General features: G+C 39.5%; 1 protein-coding gene across 4 annotated transcripts in view; it reads left to right on the top strand.

The window, feature by feature from the left end:
• Positions 1-24,548, top strand: part of crtc3 (CREB regulated transcription coactivator 3) — a 129,709-nt gene that overhangs the window by 67,780 nt on the left and 37,381 nt on the right. For 2 of the 4 annotated variants that reach the window (XM_034193426.1, XM_034193422.1), the window contains exon 5: positions 9,661-9,723. The exons of the other annotated variants lie outside the window; for them this stretch is intronic. In XM_034193426.1, coding sequence (XP_034049317.1) covers positions 9,661-9,723 — 63 coding nt within the window. The remainder of the gene's footprint in view (positions 1-9,660; positions 9,724-24,548) is intronic. 4 annotated transcript variants of the gene reach the window in all.

Here is a 24,548-nt window from a genome sequence, read left to right as displayed (position 1 = left end):
TCACAGGTGTGGCAAATCTGCTGATGCTGATTTGACGGCATGATTATTGCACAGGTGGCCACAACTCTGCAGCAGCTTTCCGGGTGGATGGTCTCAGTTGTTTGACAATAAATGGCTTCACCCAACCATTAACCATAAGTGGAAAATAAGTTTTTGTGTTATTTTGTGTTATCATTCTTATTCTCTGATGAATGGAAGAAAAAATCTGAAATTCTGCCAAGGTATGTAAACTTTTGAGCACAACTGTATTTGCTTGAAGTGAGCATGACTGCTAACGGTACTTTATCTAGAACCCGACATGAACAAAAGCTCAAAATAGTAACGCTGTTGTGTTCGCTCATTTAAAGACCACGTTAAGTGTGACCCGACTAAGTTTTAAATGTGTGCTGAAACTAATCAAGCCAGTTTGGAAGTTTCCACCTCTCTTCTAATTTTTTTTAAACAAAAAAGGAGTTTTATTGTCTTTCAAGTATAAAGACAATATAAAGACATGGTCGCCGATTGTGACACCCCCCCCCCCCCCCCCCCCAATATAAGTCTTAGGACCTCTGAAATTATTAAAAATCTGCAAGTTATCCTCCAGAAATTATGGTATTTTGCTCCTGCAGCACTAAAGATATTTTCCGTAGACTACCGATTACACGCTGTACGAAATTAATGTCCAGCTTTTATTGTCCATTGTTTGAGGCTGACCTTGATTTATTTTCCTGGCCTCTTGTTGATATTTTTGTTGTTGTTGTGTTGAAGGTGCTATTACAAGGTGGCCAAGATTTTGTTACGCAGCAATAACTCAAAGTTAAATACAGCATATTCAGGAGTTCTGTTAAGGAATGAAATATTAGTTGCCCACTTTTTCTTGCAGCCACAGCAAAAGTGTTTGGCAGCTTTTGCTAACAACTGGTAGAATTTTTTTGATGTCAGCCATCCCTTCTGTCTGCCAATGGTACATGCCACAGAGGGGTCTGGTCTTCCTCACCACATCAGAACAGGAACAGAAGTGGCACAACTCACTGAACTGTTGGTATTTTATAGAAACAAACAGGCATGTAAAATGGAATATATTGACGCCAGAAAAATTATCATATATCACACAATCAGTCAATGCAGTGATTATCGTGACAGGCTTTGTACTCTGTGATTTGGCTCTGGGGACCAGCTTCTTGATGCTTGTGAATTGTCAGCTGCTGTCCATAGTGCTTCGTCCCCTCCTCCCCCAAAAATATTCTCCCCTACCTGCTGATATAAATCAAGGTTTACTTTAAGTCATACATGTGCACGCCCACACTCATGCACAGAGCATAGTTTAGAGATGGGTAAGTTTGGCAGGACAGCAATTGAGAGCTGCTGTTGTTTAACTTTCATGGAGATACAAGAAAAATGACTGAATCAATGAAAAAGTGTAGCGCATAGTGCAGTTTTGATGACAGGAAGGTAGCAGTGAGAATGGGATACATATGTAGTGCGATGTGATTGCCTATAGTTGGAATGTTGTAAGGAGTAATTTGACATGCATGTTAAGAAATTAGTGGGAATGTATTAGAGGCTGTGAGAACATGGCAGAGGCATCATCAGGACGATGTATGGCAGTTGTGTCCAAAGACATTCCAGAAAGGGCCGAAAGAGTGCATGTTTTCTTTGCAGCCGCTGTCTCCAGGCAAAGAGAATGTAGTACCAAGAGCCAACACTCGATAGCAACAGATCCCCCATGGCTTTGTTCTGCTGCCGCCATGTTGGACTGCTTTAAACCCATCAGAAACACAGAGTCTGTGGTCAGAACCACATCATGTGGCTGGCGAAAGAAGCAAAGATCACTGCAGCCGTTGCAGAAGTGAACTTTTTTTTTGTCTTCTCCTCACACTTTGATAAGTAAAATAAGTACATTAATACATGGGCAGTCTTAACATGTTCATAACATGTAATGAGCCCCCATCGCCACAGACAAACCAAACTGTTCATGCAAACTGTACACATCCATAAAATGATGATCAGATGTATTGACAGCATTGTGACTCTTCCTCAGAAATTAAAGCTGTCATTGGAGTATTATTTTACTCTTATGTTGCATTTGCATTGCTTTGTGTTGGTCATTAGAGTGTGAGTTTTCTGAACTGTGGTTCATTTTTCTGTCCGAACCAGATGCTGTTATTGTCTCTATTTCTATTCTAAACAAATCCCTGGCCAGCAAGCGGGAAGAATTGCAGTTAGATACCATATTTTAATGTCTTTTAAATGAACAAAAACGAAGTTTACATCATTTGAGGAAACACAGCACACAGTGAAGATTTTTTAATCTGACCTGTTGGCGTTTCTCTCCTAGTTAAAACTCACACCTTGATAAAAACTTACCCACTTAAGATGTCTGGAAGTGCTTTAATTCCTTATCGTGGTGGAATTTTGTGTGACTAACTGCAGTGTTTTCAAAGACGTCCCTCGTTGTTTCCTCCAGGTGCATTTCTCATCCACCAACAAGCAGAAAATAAATCACTTATTTTAATGGCAGAACGTCTTTTATGTAATTATTTTATTAGTCACAACCGTCCAAGCATTTACCACGGCTGTCTATCGTGTCTTCAGTAGTCTGCTCATGATGAAAGTAAACCCCAATAATGTTCCATCAAGACAAAAAAGTATGTTAAATTAAACTGTCTTGAATGCTGGCGTTATCATCAGCAGTTCAAGATGGCTGCAGACTTCACCTGAGTATGACAGGGCCATTGGTGGCTGTGACACTTTATTAGCTCTCACCCCGAATAATTTTGTGTGTGTGTTGGACCTTGGGTGGGGTATGTTTTGTTGGTATTTCGACAGAAGTCTGTATTCTCTATATGTAAGAAGTATTGTGTAATAATAAGATGAGAGTAGCATGCGAAGGTCCCCAGTCTTTGTGTAATAATTCCGTACACTCAGTGAGCCATTGTTAGAGTACTCGTGTACTGCAGAAACAAAGGGGAACTGAACTGTTTCCATCGTATTTAACAACTCCATGACCAAGATTCTCACCATCAGATTTAGTCTCTGAGAAGTGGTGCGCTTATTTTTCCTCCTGTGTGTGTGAGAGAGACCCCCCCCCCCCCCCCCCAGAAAAAAACCCTGATACTCCAATGTTAATCATTTGTTCCCTTGATGACACTCCCCCATTTTTTAAGCTTATAAGTATAAGCTTAAAAAATTTGAGTAGAAAGGACCTCATGGGGCATTTGTTCTTGGGGATCCAAGGCTTTGGGACTGAGTATGGCTTTGGCTGTGTCCCATTGCTGAGCATCTACTTCAGTGTCAAAGGTTCACTGCAGTCCCACGGCCTCCTCATCTTTTAGTCAGCCATTTATGGCCCGCTGTCCCTGTTCCTGCATCTCCTGGGATGAAACCTCAGCCCAAACTCCCTGGAGGTTGGTTTTTAGCAGGACATTGCAGAAGAGGTAATTAAGGTTTCTCTGGTACCTTACTGAGAGATGTGGTGTAACAGTGCTCGAGTTTATCTTCAAAACTGTGAAAATATTTTGTGTTGCAGTCACATCTGGGATGAATAATGTAAATTTAGTTGGCTAGAGAAGTTAGTGGAGCTGAAGCATGAGTGAAGTCGTGATTTAAGGCCTGAGTATACGAGGGCTGTCAATAAAGTATAGGTCCTTTTTATTTTTTTCAAAAACTATATGGAATTCATTCATATGTTTTTACGTCAGACATGCTTGAACCCTCGTGCGCATGCGTGAGTTTTTCCACGCCTGTCGGTGACGTCATTCGCCTGTGAGCACTCCTTGTGGGAGGAGTCGAGACTGGCACTTTGTTTGATCAAAATTTTTTCTAAACCTGTGAGGCACATCGAAGTGGACACGGTTCGAAAAATTAAGGTGGTTTTCGGTGAAAATTTTAACGGCTGATGAGAGATTTTGAGGTGGTACTGTCGCTTTAAGGACTTCCCACGGAGCGAGACGTCGCGCAGCGGTCCCAGGCGCCGTCGTCAGCCTGTTTCAAGCTGAAAACCTCCGCATTTCAGGCTCTATTGATCCAGGACGTCGTGAGAGAACAGATAAGTTTCAGAAGAAGTCGGTTTCAGCATATTCCACTGTTAAAGGAGATTTTTTTAATGAAAGACGTGCGGGCGAATTGCAGCGTCGGCTCGCAGCCGCTGCGACGCTCCGCCACAGGAAAAACACCTCTGCTGGAAGCCTTAAGGACAAGTTGGAACATGTCCAGCTGTTAAACAATTTCTCATATACTCACTCCACTGAAAGCCATCAAAAGCCGCCTGGATTTTACAAATGGTTATCAACACCGAGGTGTTTTTCCTGTGCCCCCGCACCGCGCCGGCTGCGTCCCGACGCGCGGACCTGTCCGCACGTCTTTCATTAAAAAAATCTCCTTTAACAGTGGAATATCCGGATAAAATGCTGAAACCGACTTCTTCTGAAACTTCTCTGTTCTCTCACGACATCCTGGATCAATAGAGCCTGAAATGTGGAGGTTTTCAGCTTGAAACAGGCTGACGACGGCACCTGGGAGCGCTGCGCAACGTCTCACTCCGTGGGAAGTCCTTAAAGCGACAGTATCACCTCAAAATCTCTCATCAGCTGTTAAAATTTTCAACGAAAACCAGCTTAATTTTTCGAACTGTGTCCACTTCGATGTGTCTCACAGGTTTAGAAAAAATTTTGATCAAACAAAGCGCCAGTCTGTCAGCAACTTCTCAGACAAAGGAATTCCGACGAGGGGCTGGACGACTCCTCCCACAAGGAGTGCTCACAGGCGAATGACGTCACCGACAGGCGTGGAAAAACTCACGCATGCGCACGAGGGTTCAAGCATGTCTGACGTAAAAACATATGAATGAAATCCATGTAGTTCTTGAAAAAAATAAAAAGGACCTATACTTTAATGACAGACCTCGTAGATGTCTGCAACATGCTATCTTGACCCATGTGCGGAGGCGGTTGAGTGTTTGTCTGCCTTTCTTGTTCCACATTACAACTGAGGACTGAGGGCCACCCTGTCCCTGATGAACATGTATTACTGTATATCCATAGTATGAATATCGTTTGTTGTGCAGTTTGTGTCCATTTACCGTGCATTTTGTTTACATACATTTCACTCATTACCTTTTCATAAAAATGCGTCCATGTTACAAGGAAGCTAAATCCAGTACACCACAAGCTGATTAGGCAGTGTTCTTGGTAAAATCTGCAGATGCAGAATTGGGAGTACTTTCTAAAACCACTTGTTAAAGATTGCTCAGTTTTTGCTTAGGTTGAGAATATGGTGACTGTGTGGGCCACGGCATATGATTGACACCATTCGAATTCCCTTTTTAGAAGCATTTGTTTTACTTTGGTTGCTTCTTCACTGGCATCAGCTGCTATACTCATTCTCCTCAGTCACTGAGTTGTAAATCACCTGAAGGAATCCAGCTGGGTCTTAGCACCATGTTTGTTTGTTTTTTTTTGTTGTTCATGTGTACAGGGTGGTCTTTATGAAATATGATGAGGATGACATCTTGTGTACTACTGAGCTTAGTATTTTGTAGCTTGGTTAGGAGTGATACCTGACCCAGCCAGCCACCCTGAAAGATGTATATGTGTGTTGCGGGGGCAGCCAAGTTGGCTTCAGTGGAGGATAAAGTTGAAGAGATTGTTTTGTATATTTGGCAGTCATGGCAACTTGCAGCCACACAACACATCCGCTGTCCCAATGTCCATGAAAGAAATGAAATACTACTGGAATAAACCACTCACACTGCCTGTCCCTGGATTCCATAGTGTCAGTCAATGATAGTTTAAGGCTCCCTGTTGATGTGGCAGCACTCTGATACTGGTTGCTTCCCCAGCCAAGGTCGGTATTCACTTAGAGCTTGGTGAACTGGGACAATGCAGATGATATATCTTGTCCAAGGACAGAGACTGGTAGCGTGCCAGGGAATCAAACCCAGGTCTACAGTTGTGGTCAAAATAATAGCGGTCTGTTTTTAAAAAGTAAGTAAAGCTCAAAGTCCTTATAATGGCTTTTATTTCCATACACACAAAACACAAAAGCACTGGAAACACTGCACGCTCTATTCCAAATCAAAACATGACATTTTTTTAAATCAAATTTGTGATTACAGAAAATGAAGAAAAAGGAATATTAGACTGTTAAAATAGCAGTGTCTGTCTACGTTTTTCTTGCTGTGTCCCTTATTACACCGTTACAGGTGGCCCCTTAATTAAGGAGGAAGGCAGCAAATGTTGTACCTGCTGGTTGTCATGCATTTCTGTCTGTCTGAGTAAAATGTGTCATTCCAGACAATGTTCAGAAGAACAGGGTACTTTGATTAAAAAGTTGATTGGACAGGGGGAATCATTAAGAAGTGCAGAAAATGAGGTTGCTGTATTAAAATGATCTCAAATGCTTTAAAAAGGCAGCCAAAACCAAAAAGACGTGGAAGAATACAGAAAGCCGCCATTCAGTGGGTTGAAGAAAAGCCAGAATGGCAAAGACTCAGCCAATGATCGGCTTTAGGGTGATCAAAGAAGGTCTAAAGTTCCCTGTAACAATTAGAAGACCCCTATGTGAAGCCAAGCTATGGGCAAGAAGCCCACACAGTCTCAATGTAAAAAAACAAACAAAAAAAACAAAAAAAAAACATACTGAAGAGGTTACAACTTGCCATGGACTGACCTAAAGAGAAATGGTATAAAGTTTTATGGACTGATGAAAGCAAGATTGTTCTTTTTTTGGGGGCCACAGACTGTTTGTCAGACGACCCACAGAAACTGAGTTCAAGCCACAGCACACTGTGAAGATGGTGAAGCACAATGGAGAAAGCATCATGATATAAGGACGTTTCATGTATTATGGTGTCAGGTCTATTTATTACACACCAAGTGTCAGTTTGAATACATCAGAATCCTTGGTCATGTTGCCTTATGCTGAAGAGGAAATGCCTTTGAAATGGATGTTTGAACAAGACAACAACCCCAAATACATCAACAAGTGAGCAGCATCTTGGTTCCAGACCAACAATATTAGCGTTATGGAGTGGCCAGCCCAATCCCAGGACCTTAATCCAATAGAAAGTTTACGGGGTGACATAAAAAAAATGCTGTTTCTGAGGCAAAACAAAGAAATGCAGAGGGATTGTGGAATGTAGTCCAATCGTCCTGGCGTGGAATACCTGTTAACAGGTGCCAGAAGCTGGTTGACTCCATGCAACGCAGATGTGAAGCAGTTCTCAGAAACGGTGGTTATACAACTAAATATTAGTTCAGTGATTCACAGGAAAGACAAATCTTCAATCAGTTTATACAGGAAATGTTTGAGTTTGTAAAGAAAAATGCAGACACTTTTTTTTTTTTTGAACAGCCTTATATTCCTTTTTGTTCACTTTCTGGAAAGTAATATCAAATTTGATACATTTTTCTTCGTTTTGATTTGAAATAGACTGTGCAGTGTTTCCAGTGGATTTGCTTGTATGGAAATAAAAACTATTTTAAGCCTTACTCCCTTGTTTGAACACACTACTGTTATTTTGAACAAAAACTGTACGTATTGGTAGCCCAACTACTTATCCCACAGTTACTGGCTGTACACAGATCTCACAGTTTATGCCGTTTTGCCAAAAGGACACAATATGTGTTATCAACTTTTTCTATTTTTAATGTTACTCATCAAATATGTATGAACTGGCAGAGCCTTGACAGACATCGTAGCCTGAGACCTGCTGTTTTTGAAGAGTTTCTTTATAATGCTTATCAAGTGTGGTTTTAGTTATTCAAAGGTTTTGACAGATCTTCTCCATTCTGTGTGCAGGTTTTTATCTCCTGCTGGCTGTGTCTCTTCACACTTGTAGGAGGAATTTTGTGAAACTTACAAATCATTGTTAATAGATTGATAATACGCAAATTGTAATTTTGTACAAGATTGACTCATCCATCTGTCCGTCCGTCCTTCTGCCTGTCTGTCCCAAAATGGGTATAAGGGTGATTCTTTAACTACGGGCACTATTGGCCTTGTAAATGTAATTTCCACCACACCATTGTCTTACAATATAAAGCGCCTTGGGGCAACTGTTTGTTGTGATTTGGCGCTATATACATGTGCTCTGATGTTACTGTTTATCTCCATAGAAACTACCCAAACAATCTTTCATACAAACTGTTTAAAGGGACATTACAGTGTTGTGGTGGAAATTACGGCAATAGTGTGGGACAACTACATTTTGTTTAAAAAAAAAATCACAACAGTTGTATGACATTGAATACCCCAATTATGTTTTGATTATTTTACTGATATTTTATTCAGAGATATTTTAAAACATTAGAAAAAACGTTTCTTTACCATTCACTTTTATCATTGAAGATCAAAAGTCTGGGTGTGGGACAAGCACAAAACGGCAATATTTGCATATAATGATGCTGAAAAAAGGTGAAAAAGTCATCATAGACTACTAGAACAAATTTCTTAACACACTTTCATGTAAAGATAACTATAAAAGTGTGAAATTTCCCCTTTTTTCTGTTTTTCATACAATATGATCAAAGGACATAATAAGTGCCCGTAGTCTAAGAATCACCCATAAGTGTTCTGAAATCAACTCCTCACACTTGTAGGAGGAATTTTGTGAAACTTGGTACAAGTTTAGTACTTGTACCAACCTTCTAATTTAGGTTAGTAATTACTAAGTTAGGTTAGTAATACACATTTTCATATTGTTCCCATTGTGCACATGACCCCTGATTAACACGGTTAGACTCTGTCAGTTTCATGCTTGGGTGCCAGCATTCTGAAATCAACTTCTCTCACATTTTTAAGAGGATTTTTTTTTTTTTTTTTGAAACTTTGTACAATTGAAGTATTATCAGAATGTAGCAAACATTTGTACCAAAGCAGCATTTTCCAGTGGGGGATACTGTGCTTTCAGATTACTCTTGTGTTTTTTGTTGTTGCTGTTTTTTGTTTTTGTTTTTTTGAGGGTGGGGGAGCAGAGGGGTACATATAAATTATGCTGTGGACTATACCTAGGCTTATGTAAGCATACCTAATTTATAATTTGTAGTCATCACCAGCATGAGCAAAAAGAAGTGGCTTGTGAGAAACATTTGAATGCTCGAATATTCTTTCAGTTCCAGAAAGATCCCTTTTTGCTGAACGGCTCAGGAAAATCAACTTAACACTGTTTCCATTCCATTTTTTCAGGGTTTAATAATAAATCTTTAAACCGTTGTTTGTGCTTGTGTTTTTTTTCTCTGCCTCACTTTCCCCTGGAGAGCAGATTGTGTAGTTACACCAGAATGTTCCTCCTATTTGCATTGGCTACTCCTCAGATGCAGATTTATAAGTCCTCATTTAAATTTTCTTCTGTTCTTCCTCATGTGCTAATGCTTTTTCAGAGTGATTTGTTTTCATGTTTCCCTTTCATACTGTGTGCACCTTTGCTCATTTATTTATTTATTTATTGGTTTGTACTTGTTGCTTCAATATGAAAATACTATGCTTAGATGTATTCCTCAGGATTAAACTTTTTTTTTTTTCCCCCTCCCCTCCTTGGCCCATGATTTGTTTAGTTTATTTTTGTTGTCAAGACATTTTCTCTTTTTTGACCGGCTGTAATTTCTCATCATCAAAATCTTAATTCGCCGCTGTCACCCAGTTAAATTTGTCTGTCATACTTTTCTTCCTCTCTCTTTGAAGGGAACAGCAACCATGGACTGAGGAAAAACGGCCTGGGTTTAGATTAATATCACAACTCAACAGGTGACCCATGACCCGTCTCTTGCCGTCACCCGCTATCAATCTCCAATATTTTTCCACTTTTTGTGCTACTTTTTATTCTGCTTTCTTACTGCTACAGTCTTGTTGCTCTTTCTGCACTCACTCACAGGTCTGGCTTCATAAACCTCTATAGCTCTTCCTGATCATACCGCCTCTGTAATGTGTCTATATATTTCTTTTTAGGCACTGAGGTACATGGTCACAAAGTCTTTGTTAAAGATGTTGTGATTGATTTGATTTATTTTACATTTTTCCCCTCTCATCACTGCAGATTCCTGTTCTTCTCTTTCATTTGGTAGTTCTGAAATACTAATGTCGTTGCTTTTCCACTAACTCAGCTTTTAGGAATGATGACTTGTCAGTGCACCAACTCTTTTGTGACTAACATCAAGGTTTTTGATTCATATTTTCTGTTTCATAATTTTATGTCTTTTCCAAGTGTCTCTTTGAATGTAATCCTGTCTAACAATTACTGATCAACATATTTTGACTTGATTAAAAATATTTAGATTGCCTATGTGCTAAATCTTTGTGATGTGGTGGTTTGTTTTTTCACTCTCTGGGCATATTGCTTTTATTTCTGCCTCACTACAGCAGGTAATCTTTGTAAAATCATTCAGACATTTTATTTTAATCATTTGTGAAACACTTGCAGTCAGATCCATAAGTAATCCAACACTGGCATAGTTTTGATAATTTTGCCTCTGTACACCACCACAATGGAGTTTAAATAAACCAGTCAAGATGTGCATTAACCAGGAATTACAGCCATTTACATACACAGTCCATCTAATTTCATAGTCCATGAGTAATTGGGCAAACTAAAAGGGTTATTGTTAATACAGATTATCACCTTTATGACCTTTTTTTTTCTTTAGACAAATCATGAACTTAAAAAAAAATCCCTGAATATGTCTTGGGATTTGTTTACACCAGTTATTGAGAAATAGAAGCAGTATGTCATTTTGTAGTTACTGTTTGAAAGTAGGCAGTTCTCAGAAAGTGACCATGCATGAAGGAGATCAGTGAAGAAAGCTGCCAAGGCACCTGTGATCACACTGTAGGTGTTGTTAGCTTCTGTCGGTTTCATTAGAGAAACTGCACAAAATGCAAGTTTTGTCTTTTGCATCACCAGTTCACAACTTCATATTAGAGTGGAACAGAGAAGGCATTTCTTAAAAAGAGTGTCAGATATCAGTGAAAGCTTGCCAGAAGTCACGTGGGAGACTCGAGCCTCAGTTTGATCATTTTTCTTTCATTCCTTATTTACTTTATCCAGTTACTGATAGGCTCCAAAAATGGTGGGAATTTGTGTAAAAATGTATTTCCAAAATGTTAATGTAATATTTTTGCCAATCCTCTTGAATTATATCTAAAAACCCACACAATATCTGAATTGTTTCATTTCAACTCCATTATGATGGTGTACAGAAACAGAATTATGAAAGAAAACAATAAAAAAAAGAGTCACTGTCTATTGATGGACCTGACTGTTCTTCAACACATCTAAATAGCAGGAAATAATAGCTAACCTTCTAAACTGTGATCTCATATTCACATTTTGATATTAAACCCAGATGTTTTTAGTATATAGCAAAAATACTGTAGTTTTGGTCAGTACTGCAATACACATAGCTTCACATCTGCCAAAAGAACCAGTTTATAAATTACTGCATGTATATAAAAGTTGATCAATATCAGGAACTGGCGGGTAAGGGCTATGAAGGGCCAGCAGTCTGCAGTTAGTTGTTGCAGCCAGTCACTTCAGCAGGTGATTTCAGTGAAGATCACCACTTGGAGATGGTTTGTGATGGAGATTTGCTGAGTATTGCTGAATTAATTGGTTGAGACAAAACCCAGCAGGCTGTTTGGCCTGCATGCCACAAAATAGTTTCCTAAGTTTGACAACCATAAAGTCTGCATTTTCCGAACATTAATTTGGTGTACTGTCGTTGATGGAATAAAACTAAACATAATATGAAATCTGAGCGCAGTTCAACCATTTATTTTGCTGCGCAGAAGCTTGAAAGACAGAATTGAGGTCATATACTGTAATTTCCAGACTATAGAGTGCACCTGAATATAAGCTGCACCCACTAATTTTAAAAAGAAAAAAAAATTTGTACATAAATAGGCCGCACTTGTCTATAAGCCACAGGTCTCCACGTTGTAACATGAGATATTTACACAGATACGTTTTTTTTGTTTTGTTTTTTTTTCCTTTAAGTACGTACTGTAAATGCTGGTTTTTTTTCTGAAGGTGTTAAATGTAAATATTGACCAGCAAGGCATCCAGAACGTGCACAGTGGTGCACGGCATCTCCGTGCATCGTGAAGAATTGAATAGCTTTAACTTTTTTTTTTTTTTTTTTTAGTGGATCATGAGATAATTTCATCGTGTGCAGCTAGGATCGCCTGGGGTTGGTGATAAATGTTAATGCGGTGGGGAGAGAAAGCTCCGCTGACTGATTTGACGGCGCAGCTGTGGCGCATATTGCCCGAGAGGGAAGTCTTCTTCAGCCACGTCAAGGAATTAAAGCATTTTCAGATGTCATTTTCCAAAATGAGGAGGCTTTATGTGGGTAATTTTTCTTCACGACGTGACGATGAATCCACTAAAATGAACAGGTAAGACTTTATATTTACATTGTGTGTGACGTTACGCTGCATGAGGACCACAGCATGAGGACCACAGCTTTCAAGAGAGCATTCCTGTCTATAGCTCTCAAACTATGCAACTTTGCATGCTGAATTATTGTCAGTGCAGTAATATGTTTGTTTTATACTATATGTATAGTGCTGCTATCTTATTCTGTTACTCTATGTAGCAATGGCAAATGAAACCACGTAATGCTAACGTGCACGAACATCATGCATTTGCTCTTAAATTGATGATGATAAAATGTTTAGATGAGTGGGTAACTGCAGTAGATATTGTAACATTTGTTAACTTTGCTTCAATTGATGTTCTCAAGACACTTTAATGTTGAATGCAGCCGCTACCAGATTAGCTTAGCTGACGTGATAAATTGATTTTGGGTTTTTAAGCATGCCCAAGACTCCACAATGGAACACAAACACCCTGATATTGAGTTGAGGACACTTTTAGTCTACAGACACATACAGCAAAGTACAGTCCCAACCAGATTTTCTATCAAATGTTGGGTTGTCTTCCGCTTGGTCAAACAGCCGTGTTAACTACAGAATTGGCCTGAGTCATACCTGAAAATTATATCCATTTCACAGAAAAACTAGATATTAAACCCCATTAAAAAAAAAAAAAAAATTGTTTAGCATCCTTGACATCAGAAAAAAGTGGTGAGAGTGGGCAGATTTAAAAAAAAAAAATAAAAAAAAAAATAATAATAATTATTCGAAACCGGTACATACGTACATTCAAACCTGAAAAGACACCTGCAGCATCTGCATACCAAGTGAGGAACTGAAAATATCAAATATATATATATATATATAAAAAAGTCCAGTTTCCATGTTGAATACAGTTAGTGTACTGCATGCTACTGCACACTTGCCACCTAGCGGACGTCCTGGTTCTCGCACCAGCTGTACTGCCGTGAATGAAATTTGCCCTCCAAAAAATTGATGCGGGTGGGGATAATAAACTATTTTTATTTCTTTTTTTATGGAGCATTAGGTAATAGTCAGAAAACTTTGTCTGTAAATAGTCAACAACCAACACTGTTGTCTGCTTGGGTGGTTGCCATCCAGGATCCAAGGTGGTTCTGTGGTGTTGTGGTTGCCGCAAAGCACAGCACCAGCGCATGCTCCTAGACTTTACTTTGTAAATGGCAGTGTTCCAACATCAAACAGACAAAGCTCTTAAACAGGATGTCATTCGGCAATCTCTTTAAATTCAAGCGACTCCCACCTGACACACCTAGGATTAATTCAGAGCAGATACAACTGCTTTGTATGCTGATCCGTATTTTGCACCATGCAAACAGAAAAGTGCACTTGTATGCAGCACAACTGCACTTGCACTATGTGCCTTAGACTGTGCACTATTGATCTTCATAATAATGTCTTACAGGTTCCACATTTCAGGCAGTCATTGACTGCAACAACATTCCACAAGTCATTTAAAATGACAGTTTATTTTGTTTTTCTATTTATGTTTGGTTCTTTTGAAAAAGGGAACCACATAGAAAGTGCTTCTACACCATTCACCATGTGATGAATATTCAAATGTGCTTTTGAATATACGGTGCGTCTGGAAAGTATTCACAGCGCTTCATTTTTTCCACATTTTGTTACGTTACAGCCTTATGCCAAAATGAAGTAAATTTATTTATTTTCCCTCAAAATTCTACTCACAACACCCCATAATGACGTTTTTTGTTTTCAAAATTACTTAAAAAAGGACATGTATATAAGTGTTCACACCATTTGCGCAATACTTTGTTGATGAACCTTTGGCAGCAATTACAGCCTCTTCTTGAATGTGATGCCATACTTGGTGCACCTATCTTTTGACAGTTTTGCCCATTTCTCTTTGCAGCACCTCTCAAGCTCCATCAGGTCGGATGGAGAGCGTCAGTGTACTGCCGTTTTCAGATTCTCCTGGTATGTCCAATGTGACTTAGGTCTGGGCTCTGGCTGGGCCACTCAAGGACATTCACAGAGTTGTCCTGAAGCCACTCCTTTGATATCTTGGCTGTGTGCTTAGGGCAATGGTCCTGCTGAAAGATGAACCTTGACTATAGTCTGAGGTCAAGAGCGCTCTGGAGCAGGTTTTCATCCATGATGTCTCTGTACATTGGTGCATTCATCTTTCCCTCAATCCTGACTAGTCTCCCAGTTCCTGCTGCTGAAAAACATCCCCACAGCATGATGCTGTCACCACCATGCTTCAGTGTAGGAATGGTGCCTGGTTTCCTCCAAATATGATGCCTGGCATTCATGCCAAAGAGTTCAATCTTTATTTCATCAGACCAGAGAAATTTGTTTCTCATGGTCGGAGAGTCCTTCAGGTGTCTTTTGGCAAACTCCAGGTGGGCTGCCATGTGCCTTTTACTAAGGCGTGGCTTCCGTCTGGCCACTATACCATACAGGCCTGATTGGTGGATTCCTACAGAGATGGTTGTCCTTCTGGAAGGTTCTCCTCTCTCCACAGAAGAATGCTGGAGCTCTGACAGAGTGACCATCAGGTTCTTGGTCACCTGCCTGACTAAGGCCCTTCTCCCACGATCGCTCAGTTTAGACGGGCAGCCAGCTCTAGGAAGAGTCCTGGTGGATCTGAACGTCTTCCATTTACAGATGATGGAGGCCACTGTGCTCATTGGGACCTTCAAAGCAGCAGAAATGTTTCCATATGCTTCCCCAGATTTGTGCTTTGAGACAATCCTGTCTCAGAGGTCCATAGCCAATTCCTTTGACTTCATGCTTGGTTTGTGCTCTGACATGCACTGTCAACTGTGGGACCTTATATAGAGACAGCTGTGTGCCTTTCCAAATCATGTCCAGTCAACTGAATTTACCCAAAGTGGACTCCAGTTAAGCTGTAGAGACATCTCAAGGAGGATCAGTGGAAACACGATGCACCTGAGCTCAGTTTTGAGTCTCATGGCAAAGGCTGTGAATATGTACGTGTTTTCTTAGTTTTTTTTTTAAAGACATCCTGTAGTTCCTCAGTCCAGTGAAAAATCTTGTCAGCTTTTCAGCTTTACAAACTCCACCATATTTGTTTTAAAGCTAAGCGCTGTCCTGCTTGTGTGAGTGTGCGAGACGGTGCTTGTGCGCACATGTACTTCCAAAAAAAAGAATGTGTACTGTCTCACTGCAGCGGGGGAAAAAAATCACGTCAGAAATTAGTCCAGCTTTTCATTCTACAACCCCTGGCAAAAATTATGGAATCACCGGCCTCAGAGGATGTTCATTCAGTTGTTTAATTTTGTAGGAAAAAAGCAGATCACAGACATGACACAAAACTAAAGTCATTTCAAATGGCAACTTTCTGGCTTTAAGAAACACTATAAGAAATCAAGAAAAAAGATTGTGGCAGTCAGTAACTGTTACTTTTTTAGACCAAGCAGAGGAAAAAAATATGGAATCACTCAATTCTGAGGGAAAAAATTATGGAATCACCCTGTAAATTTTCATCCCCAAAACTAACACCTGCATCAAATCACATCTGCTCGTTGATATTGACCCTATGCCATGACATTGACCCTATGTGTCTTTTTGCAAGGAATGTTTTCACAGTTTTTGCTCTATGGCAAGATGCATTATCATCTTGAAAAATGATTTCATCCTCCCCAAACATCCTTTCAATTGTCCAAAATATCAACGTAAAGTTGTGCATTTATTGATGATGTAATGACAGCCATCTCCCCAGTGCCTTTACCTGACATGCAGCCCCATATCATCAATGACTGTGGAAATTTACATGTTCTCTTCAGGCAGTCATCTTTATAAATCCCATTGGAACGGCACCAAACAAAAGTTCCAGCATCATCACCTTGCCCAATGCAAATTCGAGATTCATCACTGAATATGACTTTCATCCAGTCATCCACAGTCCACGATTGCTTTTCCTTAGCCCATTGTAACCTTGTTTTTTTCTGTTTAGGTGTTAATGATGGCTTTCGTTTAGCTTTTCTGTATGTAAATCCCATTTCCTTTAGGCGGTTTCTTACAGTTCGGTGACAGACGTTGACTCCAGTTTCCTCCCATTCGTTCCTCATTTGTTTTGTTGTGCATTTTTCGATTTTGAGACATATTGCTTTAAGTTTTCTGTCTTGACGCTTTGATGTCTTCCTTGGTCTACCAGTATGTTTGCCTTTAACAACCTTCCCATGTTGTTTGTATTTGGTCCAGAGTTTAGACACAGCTGACTGAACAACCAACATCTTTTGCAACATTGCGTGATGATTTACCCTCTTTTAAGAGTTTGATAATCCTCTCCTTTGTTTCTATTGACATCTCTCGTGTTGGAGCCATGATTCATGTCAGTCCACTTGGTGCAACAGCTCTCCAAGGTGTGATCACTCCTTTTAGATGCAGACTAACGAGCAGATCTGATATGATGCAGGTGTTAGTTTTGGGGATGAAAATTTACAGGGTGATTCCATAATTTTTTCCTCAGAATTGAGTGAGTCCATATTTTTTTCCTCTGCTTGGTCTAAAAAAGTAACTGTTACTGACTGCCACAATCTTTTTTTCTTGATTTCTTATAGTGTTTCTTAAAGCCAGAAAGTTGCCATTTGAAATGACTTTAGTTTTGTGTCATGTCTGTGATCTGCTTTTTTTCTACAAAATTAAACAACTGAATGAACATCCTCTGAGGCCGGTGATTCCATAATTTTTGCCAGGGGTTGTAACTTCCTTCTAACAGCTCTTCATGCCTCGGCTTACAGCGCAGTGGATTTGTTTTGTGTGTGTGTGCGCGCGTGTGTGTGTGTGCGCAGAGTGCAATGGTACCAAATGTATGAAACTAAATTTGCACACTAAATAGAACCAAATTTCCCTCTAAATGCAATCCAACACAAATGGACTCCCTCTGATGATTTGAGGAAGAAACCTCAAGCAGACCAGACTCAAAGGGGTGAGCCTCTGCTTGGGCCATGCTACAGACACAATTTATAAAACAATTTACAAAAATAAATATAGTAACAACAAATAAAGCTACGCAGTTTTTATTGTTACTGCTGTAACTACAAGAAAAGTCTCAACTTTAAATAACTTAGATTTTTTTTTTTTATTTAAAGTTTTAATCATCAAGTATTCAAAGAAAATAGCACAGTACTGTTTCATATTTCTTTATATTTTAAGAAATATATTTCTTGTCCCACATCAGCAACATAATTTGCTGAATGAATGAATCTACCATTAGTACATTTTAACTTCAAAATGTACAGTAATCAGAAATTAATCTTGAATTAAGAACATATTTGTAAGGATTTTAAGGTGGCCAAGAATTTGAAAACAGAGATAATCAGTAGCTCCAAAGCTCAGAAGTGACTAAAGGTTGAACAAGTTGATGCATTAATGTGCGATAAATACTCCTATTGTTCCATTTAAATTGATACTGAGAATGATTATGTTTGAGTTCTTTGAAATGTCATTTACTGTGTACTTTTCTGAACCACAATGTATGTTTTTTTTGGATTAAAGGCTGGAACCACAATACAAGTTGAGTGAAAAGACTGGAGTGGAAAAATTGACCTGACCCAACAAAAAAAATACTTTTTTTGGTGGGAAAATAGACCTGAAAATGAACCAGAATAGATCTGAGATCTCAGATTTTTCTGGGGGACAACCCCAGAAAAATTCCCCCAAAACGTTCAGGGTTTTTTTTTTTTTTTTTTTCCCCATGGCCCACTTTCATCACTGATCTCACAGGGACAGGAAGCCAGTGAAGAGATGTCAAAATGGGTGTAATGTGGTCAAACTTTCTGCTTCGTGTCAAAGGTCTGACAGCAGCATTTTGAAACAGTTGGAGAGCCCTAATGCTGGACTGCAATAAACCAGAAAATAGAACATTGCAATAGTCCAATCTAGAAGAGATAAACGCATGAATCAGGGTCTCAGCATCAGCCAAAGACAGGATGGGACAAATCTGTTTTAGAGCCGAGAACAAAGAAAACTATAACACAACCCTGATAATTTATCTTTTTTTGCTTATTTTTTCAGCTTACTAATTTTTATGAAAAGGATTATTAACTACAATGCTACACAGACATGGACAGTTTCCAAATTTAAAGCTATGGAATTGACTGTAACAGTAATTAAGTTAAAGTCAAACTTACCCCCCCCCCTTCCCCATCTGAATATATTTTAGTTCTTAATTGATAATTGAAGTGTTCACAGCTGTTATTTATTCATGTAATTTTTGTTCTTGTTTTTTGTTCTTTTTTCACTTCAGTTCTGAGTTCCTGTAGTCTTGTCTTTTTTCTTCAGATTGACATAGTAATTTCTAAAATTTTCTCTGTACCCCAAATGTTTGTGTATACAATTATCACAAGAAGTAGGAATTCTGTTATCATGAACCATGCAAATGTCGTGGAACTTACATAGATTCTTTTATTAGTTGTAATAGACTTGGATGTAACAGACTCTGTCATGACCGACCTCACGGATCTATTCTTTTATACCCCCCACCACTACTTAAAATGGGGGGCCGTGGGCCAAAAATATTTATCTGGTGTGAATTACAATTCCACCTACATCCATTATATTTTATAGAAAATTGACATTCTAAAATGAAGTTTCAACATAATAAAATCACTTCTATTTAATTTTTTGAACAGTAATTACAGTACCTTCCAAAAGCATTCACCCCTTTGGGCTTTTACACATTTTAATTAGTTTATGCCATTTTGAATATTAAAGTAATTCAGGCTGCTCTGTATTAACATTCCTACTACAATTATCCTCCTTAGGCTCAAAATGAAAGCAAATCTCTAAATCTTTATCAATTAAATAAAAATGTCAAAGTCAAGGTGATGAGTTGCATAACACATGTAAATCATTAGTTTTATTGCCAGTTTTCTTCAGACAAGTCCAGGATGGATACATGAATATTTCCAAGTCACTAAATATGTCTTGGTCTTTATTTACGCCAGTCATTAAAAATACAGTGTGGTACTGTATGGTAAATCTGCAGGGAGTAGGCAGTTATTAAAACTGAATAACCATGCGAAAAGGAGGATAATGAGGGGAAACTCCAAGACACACCAGATAATTCTGATGGCGTTATAGGATTCTGTGTATGTGATTGGAGACATTTTGCATATCACAAATTTGTCCTGTTGCATCACAACTCACAGGTTCATGGTTGAGTCACATAGAAAAGAACTTTCATAAAAGGGAACAGCTCAGATTTAGGTTTGAGTCCCCCGTGTGCCTCCCTGCACATTGTAGCTGAACCTTCAAATCTGCTTTTTTCAGAAAATCCGTCACTGCTCCACTCCACCATGGTGTTGTGTAACTGATGATGCACAATACAAAACTTGCCCTATTCCCAGATTCTCCAATTACAGCTAGAGAAGAATGTAACTTTCAGAGTTCTGTGTGTCTTTTTGGCTTCCCTCAGTAGTCTCCTTGTTGCACAGTCACTGTTTTTGAGAACTGTTTACTCCGCACAGATTACCATCGAGTACTATACTACTTGTATTTATTATTAATTGATGTAAATAAAGTTCAAGACATATTCAGTGACTTGGAAATGTACGAGGGCTGTCCATAAAGTATAGGTCCTTTTTATTTTTTTCAAAAACTATATGGATTTCATTCATATGTTTTTACGTCAGACATGCATGAACCCTCGTGCGCATGCGTGAGTTTTTCCACGCCTGTCGGTGACGTCATTCGCCTGTGAGCACTCCTTGTGGGAGGAGTCGTCCAGCCCCTCGTCGGAATTCCTTTGTCTGAGAAGTTGCTGAGAGACTGGCGCTTTGTTTGATCAAAATTTTTTCTAAACCTGTGAGACACATCGAAGTGGACATGGTTCGAAAAATTAAGCTGGTTTTCAGTGAAAATTTTAACGGCTGATGAGAGATTTTGAGGTGACACTGTCGCTTTAAGGACTTCCCACGGTGCGAGACGTCGCGCTGCGCTCTCAGGCGGCGTCATCAGCCTGTTTCAAGCTGAAAACCTCCACATTTTAGGCTCTATTGATCGAGGACGCCGTGAGAGAACAGAGAAGTTTCAGAAGAAGTCGGTTTCAACATTTTATCCGGATATTCCACTGTTAAAGGAGATTTTTTTTTTTAATGAAAGACATGCGGACGGGTCCACGCGTCGGGACGCAGCCGGCGCGGAGCGGCGGCACAGGAAAAACACCTCGGTGTTGATAACCATTTGTAAAATCCAGGCGGCTTTTGATGGCTTTCAGTGGAGTGAGTATATGAGAAATTGTTTAACAGCTGGACATGTTCCAACTTGTCCTTAAGGCTTCCAACAGAGGTGTTTTTCCTGTGGCGGAGCGTCGCGGCGGCTGCGAGCCGACGCTGCAATCCGCCCGCACGTCTTTCATTAAAAAAATCTCCTTTAACAGTGGAATATGCTGAAACCGACTTCTTCTGAAACTTATCTGTTCTCTCACGACGTCCTGGATCAATAGAGCCTGAAATGTGGAGGTTTTCAGCTTGAAACAGGCTGATGACGCCGCCTGAGAGCGCTGTGCGACGTCTCATACTGTGGGAAGTCCTTAAAGCGACAGTGTCACCTCAAAATCTCTCATCAGCCGTTAAAATTTTCACTGAAAACCAGCTTAATTTTTCGAACCATGTCCACTTCGATGTGTCTCACAGGTTTAGAAAAAATTTTGATCAAACAAAGCGCCAGTCTCTCAGCAACTTCTCAGACAAAGGAATTCCGACGAGGGGCTGGACGACTCCTCCCACAAGGAGTGCTCACAGGCGAATGACGTCACCGACAGGCGTGGAAAAACTCACGCATGCGCACGAGGGTTCAAGCTTGTCTGACGTAAAAACATATGAATGAAATCCATTTAGTTTTTGAAAAAAATAAAAAGGACCTATACTTTATGGACAGACCTCGTACATGCATCAATCCCCTGACTTATCTAGTAAACGCAGTGTAAAAGTGATGATTTCCTTTTGTTTTACTAAAGGGTGTGGTTACTTATGCAACCCATCATCTTGGCTTTGATATTTATTATTTAGTTTGTCATGTTGTAGAGATTTGATTTCAGTTTGAATTTAAGGAGGATAAGTGTAGACATTTTAATATAGACCAGGGGTCCCCCCAGAGAACAAATGAATAGCTGTGCCCCCCCCCCGACACACATGCACACAATTTCAACATCTTTGTGTGTTTCTTTTTATAATTTTACACATCTTAAACACATTTCAAAAGTATTTGTGTGTTTTTAAGGAAAGGTCTATGCATTTACACATTTTACAGCCTTTGTAAACGTGTTTTTAAAGAACTTTCTATTCTTGGATTTTTACCTTTTGTCATATTTTTAACATTGTTTTTTTAACATTTAAACATCTCTGTTTTTAAATGTCTGTAGCATAACTAACATTTTAACATAAATAATATTAATTCAGCTTTTTATAAGATTTTATCTATCGATGCCATTATCGATCCGATTCCTCCTGTGAATTTTCTGTGCACTAAAAGTAGACTTTACAGGTTTTCTATGTCAATAACATTTTATTGAGTCTTAAAGTAAATGAATATGAAATTGGTCACTGGATCATGATCTCTGGACATAAATAAAAATAAACAAAATCTGTAGTTTTCTGAAAAGTATTTCCTTTCAGACATTAATGGCACAAATCTAACTCCATACCTCTGTGCTGAGCTCTTGCAGCCGGCTGCGCTTCATATCAGCATTAGTATAATTCATAAAGAACGCAGGACGTCTCATTTTGGGAGGGAAAAAAAAAGTTTAGTCTGTTGTAGTTTGTTGTCTGTATTACAACGTTTGGAAAGAGGTGTCATTTGATTTAAAATGGCGAGTCGCTTTGAAGTTATTCATTCTGGCCGGACTCTAATTTGACTTGGCAGAGAGTGGCGCAGCGTTTGGAGCTGTGTGAATGGTACAGAGGACGATTCTCATTTCTTGCTCGCAACAAAACAAGAGTCCCAGTTAGTGACTTTAATCTGCACAAAAGTGACTCATGATTGACAAAATGGCTTTGGGAGGGGTTAAGAAGCGGACTTGCCGCTTTTGAAAAGCAGTGAAGCAATGAACCAACGAAGCACTGCTTCGTTGCTTCAAGAACAGCCACTGCAGAAGCAGTTGATTACAGACCCGCTGCAGGGTCGGCAGTCAGTGTAGAGAAATGATCATTTTCCCGACAAACACCCTCAAAAACAGTGGGTGCTCTGAAGACCGATAAGGGAATCATTAAGCAAAAAGGCTATTGATGTCGGTGGATCGAATCATTTCTTAACGATTCTCAAAAAGAACCGGTTCTCGATACCCATCCCTTGTGCCCCCCTGAAGAACTCTGGCACCTCCCAGGGGGGCGCACCTTACAGTTTGAAAACCACTGCTATAGACAAACCTTAATTACTTTTTGTGTTCGAATGGCATAAACAAATTAAAATGTGTAAAAGCCCAAGAAGGTGAATACTTTTGCAGGTTCCCTGTATTAATTTTAAAGAACATGTCAATTGCCGAAGCAGACCCCAACAAAGGAAGGTCAGGCCACACATTGGGCATCCCTGTACATGCACTCATGCAGCCACAAAAAAGACTGAAGGAAGAAGCTTTTGCTTCAGTGTGTACATGTTTGTGTTTTATATCTTAACCGCTGTGAAACAATCACAAAGCAACATTTTGTTTTGTCTGATTAATGGAGAGATGGCAGTAACCTTCGATGATCTCAGATGAAGCCCACCCAGAAGATCATAAAGTTGCAGTTCCTTGACTGGCTGCTTGAGAATGGCTCCAAAAGCAAGCAGGTTCCCTTTCAAGTCCATATTAAAATGTCAAACTTTAGAGCAGAAATAAATATGTTTACAGTCTGGAACAAAAATGGTTTTGGTCTCTAGATAGTTTACCCCTCCATGGCAACTGTACAAGGTGTGTGTGAATTTTTTTTTGTATCCTCTTAGTTTGGCGTTTTCATCCATAAAGGTATACATAAATAGGGCCGTGGTCACTTTGTGTGACAGCTGCTGACTCATGTGCGTCCTGCTTTCATGGCGTTGGCAGCTCAGACGCTGCATTGATGCGGCTGCTAGCTGTTGTGGAGGGCTGTGTCTGTCGTTTTCAGTTCAGTTTCTTTATGTAGCTCCAAATCACAATGTAAGTCACCCCAAGGTAATTCACAAGGGTAAGGTCAAACCTTAAGAACTGCCCTGAGCAAGCACACAGGCAGTAGTGGTAAGGTAAAACTGCCTTCTGCATTTTTGAGAAAGAAAATTCAAGCAGACCAGACTCAGAAGGGTGACCAATTGCTTAGGTCCTAACAATAGCAAAGACTAAATGAACGAAGTACAACAAAGTTGTCGACCATGCAAAACAAAAACAGAAAAAACTTTGATACTATTGGCCTTTGTAGTCCAGACAATGTTTGGGGTGATCCTTCTCATGCAAGTTCAATTGAGCTGCATGCTCAGAAAGGCGACTGATAGAAGGGTGCTACACTCCACCACAACGTTCAGCGACAGAGTCTGATGACCACACCTCAAACAGACAGAGAGAGAGCAAAATCAGTCAAATGGAGCTAACAACTCAGACAGTGAAATAAGAGAGCAAAATAACAGCTAGATTTTTGCTTCACAGTCTCAGAATTTAGATCTGATGCTTCTGAGTCCTGCTCCATTATTAAGGTGCTTTGACACTTACACGAATTTGATCCACGCACTGGTACACATCTGCCGTGCCAGAGAGTAATCTCATTGTAAACCATTGTAAACTGTGCATGGCTTCGTGCAAATGCGCAAAGAAAATTTTGAAATGTTCAAAATCTCTGGCACGCATTAATTATGTGAACTTTGCGCTGTGGACTGAACTTTGTTACACAACCAGAAAGCAGTGATTCATATTTTAAAAATGGGCAAACAGGCAATCAGTGCCTGAAGTCAGGGGGCATTAGCTCCATATGATGGGTACTTTTCACACATCAATATGGGCCTTTGTGAAGTGGAATAAGAGTAATTTAAGATTTTTTATGCTTTGTAATTGTCTGTAAGAGCCATAACATTGGCAATTTAACTTAAATTTGATGCACAGTTCGTATTTGTTATATTTATGTTATGCGCAGGTCATAAATAACATTTAACAGGTTACAAACATTAATATTGGATGCACATAGCATTTCTTATTCAAAACTAATTCAAATTAGTTTTTTTCCCAACAT

This window comes from Thalassophryne amazonica, chromosome 2 (genome assembly GCF_902500255.1).
Source record: "Thalassophryne amazonica chromosome 2, fThaAma1.1, whole genome shotgun sequence".
Lineage (NCBI taxonomy): Eukaryota > Metazoa > Chordata > Actinopteri > Batrachoidiformes > Batrachoididae > Thalassophryne > Thalassophryne amazonica.
The sequence above is the reverse complement of the archived record's forward strand: the minus strand, read 5'-3'. Positions and strand labels throughout refer to the sequence as shown.